General features: G+C 48.6%; 1 protein-coding gene across 1 annotated transcript in view; it reads right to left on the bottom strand.

Annotated features, from left to right (window-relative positions):
* Nucleotides 1–9,434, bottom strand: part of LOC143289698 (3-galactosyl-N-acetylglucosaminide 4-alpha-L-fucosyltransferase FUT3-like) — an 18,180-nt gene extending 8,746 nt beyond the window's left edge. The window contains exons 1-3 of the mRNA XM_076598747.1: nucleotides 8,950–9,434; nucleotides 3,215–3,530; nucleotides 1,431–1,537 (exon numbers count right to left, since the gene is read on the bottom strand). Of these exons, the coding sequence (XP_076454862.1) occupies nucleotides 1,431–1,537; nucleotides 3,215–3,530; nucleotides 8,950–9,434 (908 nt within the window). The remainder of the gene's footprint in view (nucleotides 1–1,430; nucleotides 1,538–3,214; nucleotides 3,531–8,949) is intronic.
* Between the last annotated feature and the right edge of the window lie 566 nt (nucleotides 9,435–10,000).

The following is a 10,000-nucleotide window of genomic DNA, read 5'->3' as shown; positions in this document are numbered from 1 at the left end:
CCCCAAAGCAGTCAATGCCCTGTCTCTCGAACAAATCCAGTAATGATTAAAGAGAGTTGTGCAATCAACAACCACTTACCTGAAGACCTAGTCATCAGCCCCATCTACATGTGATATGCAGCTTATGTTTAAATGTGTGTGTGTGTGTGTGTGTGTGTGTGTGTGTGTGTGTGTGTGTGTGTGTGTGTGTGTGTGTGTAAGTTCTCATATTGATATGCAGCTTATGTTTAAATGTGTGTGTGTGTGTGTGTGTGTGTGTGTGTGTGTGTGTGTGTGTGTGTGTGTGTGTGTGCAAGTTCTCATATTGATATGCACATGTATGTATCCTGAATTCTACTGTATCTGTGTTTGTGTATGATTTTCGATTTATGTTTGTACCTTATGTTTGTACCTTTTATGTACTATCCCCCCCACCCCGCCCCCCACCAATTTCCTTTTGACCCCGGTACACTTGGTAATAAAGACATATTCTATTCTGTTCCATTCATGTGTTTACAGATGGCTCAGTGCCTGCAAACAAAAACATGGGTGCAGGTTTTGTAATTCCTTCACTTAAAATTGAAGGATAATTTTATCTTGGAAGTAAGCTATCTATATGTACAGCTGAATTAGTAGCTGCAATGCTTACGTTGGAATGTGTGATAAATCTCCCAATAGCTATATTCAAACTAGCTTTCTAGGTTGACTCAAAATCAGTGTTACATATATTACAATCAATCAATATAAAAACCCGGGTCAGATCTTATTTTTAAAATATATTATTTGTTGCACATTCTGTCAGCCAAAGGTATAAACACAGAATTTTGCTGCCACCACGTACCTCCAACAACAGCACCCCATGAATCTGCCGACACCGAAGACATTGACAGGACTCACCCCAAGCACGGAAGTGGAGAGGTATCAAAACTGAGGTCACCATGAGAGCAGGGCATGAAAGGCCGCAGACTCTGGGACATTTTTGTTTTTATATTGGTAATGATGGAGAAGGAGGTTGAGGATGACGATGATGATGACGATCTTGCTATGGAGCTCCATTTTGGCTTGGGACTTCGTGACAAGGCTGCGCTCTACGCTTCCTGTCATAATGATATCCCGGCGTCAACCAGGCCCGAGAGATACAGACACTTGCAGTGTTGGTCAGGTAATTCGAGCAACACACCCAAAGACGCATCCGTGAAGTGGATGACACTCGACTGTGTGGTCCCAGTCTCCCCATTTAAGCCCACAGCACACTCAACTCTGGGTAGGAGCCGGCCGCGGGCCGAAAAACCCACCTCCGCTGGGATTGGAACCCGCGTCCTCCCAGCCGTCAGTCCGCGACGCTAACCACTTGGCCACGGCGGCTGGTGCAGGACGCGGGCTTTGGACCGGATGCAGACACGACGCGGACAGACGTGAAGGTGAAAGGGGAAGCCACTGCAGACACCCACCTGTAGTGCATGGTCCAGTTGAAGACGGACCTCCAGGCCGGCTTGCGGAAGCTGGGACTGTGGATCCAGTTGGGGGTCTGGGGCTCGTGGTTGTGGAAGACATACACCTGCAGCGCCACCACCACCATCATCGTCATCGTCATCATCGTCGTCGTTGTCGTCACCATCATCATCGTCGTCATCATCATCTTTATAGTTATCATTGTCGTCGTTGTCGTCACCATCATCATTGTCGTCGTTGTCGTCATCATCATCATCGTCGTCGTCGTCGTCTTTATAGTTATCATTGTCGTCGTCATTGTCGTCGTTGTCGTCACCATCGTCATCATCATCATCATCGTCGTTGTCGTCGTCACCATCGTCATCATTATCATCGTCATCATCTTTATAGTTATCATTGTCATCGTCATTGTCGTCGTCGTCGTCATCATCATCGTCGTCATCCTCTTTATGATCGTTATCATTGCCGCCATCGGCGTCATCGTTATCATCATCATCATCATCATCATCATCATCGTACCACAGACACACACACACACGCGGGCGGGCGTGCGCACGAACAAGTACAGACACGCGCAGAGAGAGAGAGAGAGAGAGAGAGAGAGGGGGAGACAGGCACACACACACACACACACACACACACACACACACAACAGCAACAACAACACAAAAACACACCCACCATGAAAAGAAAAACACAAAGAAAGAAACAAACCCACAAAAAACAAACAAAAAACATCAACAAAAACCATCAACAACAACAACAAAAAACATCAACAACCGCACACCGACTGAGAGAACGCGAGTGTAGCAGCTGTCTCTCTCACTGTCAATGAATTCCCTCTCTCTATAAGCAACATATAGATTCCCCACCCCCGATTGGGTGGAAACAACAAAATGAATCGCGCCAACAGCAGCTACCCCCCGGCGTTTCTCTTATCACGATGGACCGCGGCCTTTTTTTCGGTTTTTTTTTTACTTTTCTTTTCTTTCCTGTATATTTTAAAACAGATATATGTGATTTATTGCATATCGATCACAGGGCTTCAAACAGAAACAAACATGAGAAAGCGAGAAGGGATAGAAGGGAAATTAAGCGGCTGTTCGTTTAACACTCTCTGCCTCTCTCTCTCTCAGTCAACACGGGGCATTTTAACACACTCAGTACGGCCAGTCCTCTCTTCTCCTCTACACAGACCCCTCGGATGTCCAGTGGGTGTCTGAATGACCCAACCTTTAGCTTCCGTCGTCAGAATTGTGGTATTCTTTGTCAACATTCACCTCTTCAGTATAAGAGCCTTCCGCTTGCAATATTTTGATGGTGGTAATTGGGGTGAAATGCTGTTAACGTCGTCTCTTTCGCCGTTCGTATGGAGAGAGTTAAAACAAAGTGAACTTCATCCTCTCTTGATTCCTTGCACAATGGGCTCAATTGTTCAGAATGACGCGTTGCTTTGTAACGATATCTGTGTGTTTACTACAGAGATTCCAACTCTAAATCTGGTCACTGTAAGTCTGAGGTGTGTCTGTTAAAATCAAACAAAAGGTATCGCTTGTGTGTGTGTGTGTGTGTGTGTGTGTGTGTGTGTGTGTGTGTGTGTGTGTGTGTGTGAGCCGAGTCTTCATAGATCGATATAGATTTCCATGACACCGACGACGATGATAATCATGATGATTGTTGTCAACATCATCGTCATTATAAACCATCATCATTTTCTTCTCATTATCTCCACCACCACCGCCACCACCACCACCACCACCACCACCATGGCGGGCTGACCAACCTGGTCAGGGTGTGATCGCACGGGCGGCACGGGGTTCGTCATGATCTGACCGGCCCACAGCAAGGCGGCGCTCTCCGCCCGGTGGACCTGGTGATTGGTCGTCATGCGGCACGGCATTTCCGGGCACACGCGCAGGCGCACGGGCTCCGGAAGTGGCAACATGTAGCGCGTCTTGACCATCCACGTCATCAGCTTCGGGGGCTGGCTGCTGACGTCAGGGCGTCGCAAGAAAGCCTCGGTGTCGAAGTCCCAGCGAATGGTGAAGTTCGGGAAGAAAGGGCTTCTCGGGATGGGGCCTGGGTAATAGTCCTTGGAGCTGAAAGAAAAGTATTCATTTATTACACACACACACACACACACACACACACACACACACACACACACACACATAATATATATATATATATATATTATGGTAATAGATAAGCGAGCCCTTTTTTTTTCTTTTTTTTTTACACCTTGCTATCGTGTTATGATTGATATATATATATATATATATATATATATATATATATATATATATATATATATATATATATATTATCACCACCACCACCACCACCATCACCGTAGTATATATATATATATATATATATATATATATATGTGTGTGTGTGTGTGTGTGTGTGTGTGTGTGTGTGTGTGTGTGTGTGATTCGATGACATCAATAGAGATAGGGGGAGGGGAAGGAGGGGGGAGACAGACTGACAAAAAAGAGAGATGGGTAGAGAGAGAGGGGGGGGGGAGAGAAGCACGCTCGTCTGGAGTGTGTGTGTGTGTGTGTGTGTGTGTGTGTGTGTGTGTGTGTGTGTGACACGATGGCAAGGTGTTTAAAAGAAACGAAAAAAACCCATTTGTTTTCACTCTGTCTTCTTCTCACTTCTTTCTCGCTCACTCCCCCCCTTCTCTCTCTCTCTCTCTCTCTCTCTCTCTCTCTCTCTCTCTCTCTCACTGAGCTCTTCCTCTGTCTCCCTCTCTATCTCTCTCACTGTGAACTTGCTCTGTCTCTCTCCCCTCTCTCTCTCTCACTGTGCCCTTCCTCTCTCTCCCCCTCTCTCTCTCTCACTGTGCCCTTCCTCTGTCTCTCCCCCCCTCTCTCTCTCTCACTGTGCCCTTCCTCTGTCTCTCCCCTCTCTCTCTCTCTCACTGTGCCCTTCCTCTGTCTCTCCCCTCTCTCTCTCTCTCTCTGTGCCCTTCCTCTGTCTCTCCCCTCTCTCTCTCTCTCACACTGTGCCCTTCCTCTGTCTCTCCCCTCTCTCTCTCTCTCTCTCTCTCTCACTGTGCCCTTCCTCTGTCTCTCCCCTCTCTCTCTCTCTCTCTCACTGTGCCCTTCCTCTGTCTCTCCCCCCTCTCTCTCTCTCACACTGTGCCCTTCCTCTGTCTCTCCCCTCTCTCTCTCTCTCTCACTGTGCCCTTCCTCTGTCTCTCCCCCCTCTCTCTCTCTCACACTGTGCCCTTCCTCTGTCTCTCCCCTCTCTCTCTCTCTCACACTGTGCCCTTCCTCTGTCTCTCCCCTCTCTCTCTCTCTCACTGTGCCCTTCCTCTGTCTCTCCCCCCCCCACTCTCTCTCTCTCTCACTGTGCCCTTCCTCTCCCTCACCCCTCTCTCTCTCTCACTGTGCCCTTCCTCTGTCTCTCCCCCCTCTCTCTCACACACTGTGCCCATCCTCTGTCTCTCCCCCCCTCTCTCTCTCTCACTGTGCCCTTTCTCTGTCTCTCCCCTCTCTCTCTCTCTCTCACTGTGCCCTTCCTCTGTCTCTCTCCCCCTCTCTCTCTCTCACACTGTGCCCTTCCTCTGTCTCCCCCCACCCCCGCCTCTTTTTATGATCCCTCTTCCCTTCTACCTATCCCTCTCTCTTCCCCTCTCTCTCTATCCTTCCCTCTCTTTCTTCTCTTTTCCTCTCTGCCTCCGTCTCTCCCCCCTCTCCCTCTCTCTCCTTTTCCTTCCTGTCTTTCTCCGCCCCCTCTCCCCTCCACCTTCTCTCTCTTCCCTCCCCACCCTCTCTCTCTCCCTCATAGATCAAAAGGTAGGGTTACATTTGCATAGTCAATTTTCGACAACGTAATCATACGATGTGTTCGTATTGATATGATGTGGCTCGATGTAAAACAGGCTTAAATAATTATTATGTTATTTAGATGTACTGTGTTATGTGTTCGTAGTGGTATGATGTGTGTCGATGTTACATGCTTAAATGATTATCATATGATTTATATGTACTTTGTTTTCTGTGTACTGTCCAAACCTTGGAGACGAACGACTGAAAAAAAAGAAGCCTCACTATTCTCCCATGTCACGTGGACTTTTTAAACTAATGACAAAGTGCCAAAGTGTCGCTGATCTCTTATTAGTTTATTTTGCTTCAATTCTGTTTCCTTTTTGTTTCATTTGATCTGTTTTGCACCATTTTTGTTTTTTGTTTTTTGTTTGTTCTGATGTCACTGGAGCTTTACAGCTGTAGACATTCAGCATTTGTTCTGATGTCACTGGAGCTTTACAGCTGTAGACATTCAGCATTTGTTCTGATGTCACTGGAGCTTTACAGCTGTTGACCTTCAGCATTTGTTCTGATGTCACTGGAGCTTTACAGCTGTAGACATTCAGCATTTGTTCTGATGTCACTGGAGCTTTACAGCTGTAGACATTCAGCATTTGTTCTGATGTCACTGGAGCTTTACAGCTGTTGACCTTCGGCATTTGTTCTGATGTCACTGGAGCTTTACAGCTGTTGACCTTCGGCATTTGTTCTGATGTCACTGGAGCTTTACAGCTGTAGACATTCAGCATTTGTTCTGATGTCACTGGAGCTTTACAGCTGTTGACATTCAGCATTTGTTCTGATGTCACAGGAGCTTTACAGCTGTTGACCTTCAGCATTTGTTCTGATGTCACTGGAGCTTTACAGCTGTAGACATTCAGCATTTGTTCTGATGTCACTGGAGCTTTACAGCTGTTGACCTTCGGCATTTGTTCTGATGTCAGTGGAGCTTTACAGCTGTTGACCTTCAGCATTTGTTCTGATGTCACTGGAGCTTTACAGCTGTTGACCTTCAGCATTTGTTCTGATGTCACTGGAGCTTTACAGCTGTTGACCTTCAGCATTTGTTCTGATGTCACTGGAGCTTTACAGCTGTAGACATTCAGCATTTGTTCTGATGTCACTGGAGCTTTACAGCTGTTGACCTTCAGCATTTGTTCTGATGTCACTGGAGCTTTACAGCTGTAGACATTCAGCATTTGTTCTGATGTCACTGGAGCTTTACAGCTGTAGACATTCAGCATTTGTTCTGATGTCACTGGAGCTTTACAGCTGTAGACATTCAGCATTTGTTCTGATGTCACTGGAGCTTTACAGCTGTTGACCTTCAGCATTTGTTCTGATGTCACTGGAGCTTTACAGCTGTAGACATTCAGCATTTGTTCTGATGTCACTGGAGCTTTACAGCTGTTGACCTTCAGCATTTGTTCTGATGTCACTGGAGCTTTACAGCTGTAGACATTCAGCATTTGTTCTGATGTCACTGGAGCTTTACAGCTGTTGACCTTCAGCATTTGTTCTGATGTCACTGGAGCTTTACAGCTGTAGACATTCAGCATTTGTTCTGATGTCACTGGAGCTTTACAGCTGTAGACATTCAGCATTTGTTCTGATGTCACTGGAGCTTTACAGCTGTAGACATTCAGCATTTGTTCTGATGTCACTGGAGCTTTACAGCTGTAGACATTCAGCATTTGTTCTGATGTCACTGGAGCTTTACAGCTGTAGACATTCAGCATTTGTTCTGATGTCACTGGAGCTTTACAGCTGTAGACATTCAGCATTTGTTCTGATGTCACTGGAGCTTTACAGCTGTAGACATTCAGCATTTGTTCTGATGTCACTGGAGCCTTACAGCTGTAGACATTCAGCATTTGTTCTGATGTCACTGGAGCTTTACAGCTGTAGACATTCAGCATTTGTTCTGATGTCACTGGAGCTTTACAGCTGTAGACATTCAGCATTTGTTCTGATGTCACTGGAGCTTTACAGCTGTAGACATTCAGCATTTGTTCTGATGTCACTTGAGCTTTACAGCTGTAGACATTCAGCATTTGTTCTGATGTCACTGGAGCTTTACAGCTGTAGACATTCAGCATTTGTTCTGATGTCACTGGAGCTTTACAGCTGTAGACATTCAGCATTTGTTCTGATGTCACTGGAGCTTTACAGCTGTAGACATTCAGCATTTGTTCTGATGTCACTGGAGCTTTACAGCTGTAGACATTCAGCATTTGTTCTGATGTCACTGGAGCTTTACAGCTGTTGACATTCAGCATTTGTTCTGATGTCACTGGAGCTTTACAGCTGTAGACATTCAGCATTTGTTCTGATGTCACTGGAGCTTTACAGCTGTAGACATTCAGCATTTGTTCTGATGTCACTGGAGCTTTACAGCTTTAGACATTCAGCATTTGTTCTGATGTCACTGGAGCTTTACAGCTGTTGACCTTCGGCATTTGTTCTGATGTCACTGGAGCTTTACAGCTGTTGACCTTCAGCATTTGTTCTGATGTCACTGGAGCTTTACAGCTGTAGACATTCAGCATTTGTTCTGATGTCACTGGAGCTTTACAGCTGTTGACCTTCAGCATTTGTTCTGATGTCACTGGAGCTTTACAGCTGTAGACATTCAGCATTTGTTCTGATGTCACTGGAGCTTTACAGCTGTTGACCTTCAGCATTTGTTCTGATGTCACAGGAGCTTTACAGCTGTAGACATTCAGCATTTGTTCTGATGTCACTGGAGCTTTACAGCTGTAGACATTCAGCATTTGTTCTGATGTCACTGGAGCTTTACAGCTGTAGACATTCAGCATTTGTTCTGATGTCACTGGAGCTTTACAGCTGTAGACATTCAGCATTTCAGTGTTGTGTTCTCTCCCTCCCTCTCTCTCTTTGTCCCCCCCTCTCTCTCTTTGTCCCCCCCTCTCTCTCTTTGTCTCCCCCCTCTCTCTCTCTGTCTTTGTCTCCCATCCCCCCTCTCACCCCCTCTCTCTCTTTGTCCCCCCCTCTCTCTCTTTGTCCCCCCCCCTCTCTCTCTCTCTGTCTTTTGTCTCCCATCCCCCCTCTCACCCTCTCTCTCTCTTTGTCTCCCATCCCCCCCCTCTCACCCTCTCTCTCTGTCTCCCCCCTCTCTCTGTGTCTCCCCCTCTTTCTCTCTGTCTCCCTCTCGCTCTCTTTGTCTCCCACCCCCTCTCTCTCTGTCTCCCCCTCTCTCTCTCTGTCTCCCTCTCGCTCTCTTTGTCTCCCACCCCCCTCTCTCTCTGTCTCCCCCTCTCTCTCTGTCTCCCTCTCGCTCTCTTTGTCTCCCATCCCCCTCTCTCTCTGTCTCCCCCTCTCTCTCTCTCTGTCTCCCCCCCTCTCTCTTTGTCTCCCCCCCCTCTCTCCCCCCCCCCTCTCTCTTTCACTCTTCCTTCCCTTCCTCCTTTTTTCTGACTCGTCCACCACCCTCTCTCTCCCTCTCCCCCCCTCGCTCTATCTGTGTCTCCCATCCCTCTTACTCTCTGTCTCTCTCTGTCTCTGTCTCTCCCTTCCTTTCTCCATTTTTTTTCTGATTCGTCGCCCTCCCCCCCCCCCTTCCCCTGCCCTCCCCTCCCCCGCACCGTCTCTCTCCATCTCCCCCCTCGCCCCCTTCCTCCCTTCTCTCTCCCCTTCTCTCAAGCCAACACAACCACACTCTCCACCAAATACTCACAAAACAGGCCAACCGTCACTGGTCTGAGTCTGCGCTGAAGACGATGATGACGACGACGACGATGACGATGACGATGACAGCCTGTAATTCTTCTCTGCTTCACCACCAGTCTCCTTCTGGCCGCCCTCTGGTTCTGGACCCCGACGGGTGAGGGTCATCGTCGTCACTGCAGGAGGATGAGGAGAATGAGGAGGAGATGACTCCGGTTCCTTCCAGACAATGGTTTTCCCAGACGGGTGCCAGAGATGCATGGCGCCGGTCTTCCCCTCCTCTGTCTCTGAGCTCGGACCTTCACCACCACCACCACCACCACCACCACCAGCCGCCTCTGGGATGAAGAGGTGTGCAGGGTTCCTGTTGGTGGGTTTTCTGGAGAGGCTGAGGGAGGAGGACGGCGAGGAGGTGCGGTACAGCATGAGGTAGGTCACCACCAGGCTTCCTGCCCCCAGCACTGTCAGCCACAACAGCTTCCGGGTGCTCCGCATGGCTCGGGTGGTCTGGGAGAGCGAGGAGCGTGGTCTGGGAGAGCGAGGAGGGTGGTCTGGGAGAGGGAGGAGGGTGGTCTGGGGAGAGGGAGGAGGGAGAGGGAGGAGGGTGGTCTGGGGAGAGGGAGAGGGAGGAGGGTGGTATGGGAGAGGGAGGAGGGTGGTCTGGGAGAGGGAGGAGGGTGGTCTGGGAGAGGGAGGAGGGTGGGCGGGGGAGAGGGAGGAGGGTGGTATGGGAGAGGGAGGAGGGTGGTCTGGGGAGAGGGAGGAGGGTGGTCTGGGGAGAGGGAGGAGGGTGGTCTGGGAGAGGGAGGAGGGTGGGCGGGGGAGAGGGAGGAGGGTGGTCTGGGAGAGCGAGGAGGGTGGTCTGGAGGAGGGGCAGGTCTTGGTTCTTTTCGGGGCGTGGGTGTTTGTTGTTGTCGCTCTGAAAGGATGGCGGAAGAGGAGAGAGTTAGGATCTATATCTTTTGTTGTTGTTGCGTGTGTGTGTTTGTGCGTGTGTGTGTGTGTGTCTGTGTCTGTGTGTCTGTACGTGTACACATGCATGTGTGTGTGTGTGTGTGTGT

The sequence above is a fragment of the Babylonia areolata genome, chromosome 14 (genome assembly GCF_041734735.1).
Source record: "Babylonia areolata isolate BAREFJ2019XMU chromosome 14, ASM4173473v1, whole genome shotgun sequence".
In the NCBI taxonomy this organism is placed as follows: domain Eukaryota; kingdom Metazoa; phylum Mollusca; class Gastropoda; order Neogastropoda; family Buccinidae; genus Babylonia; species Babylonia areolata.
Note: the sequence above shows the minus strand (reverse complement) of the source record. Positions and strands in the feature narration are given on the sequence as shown.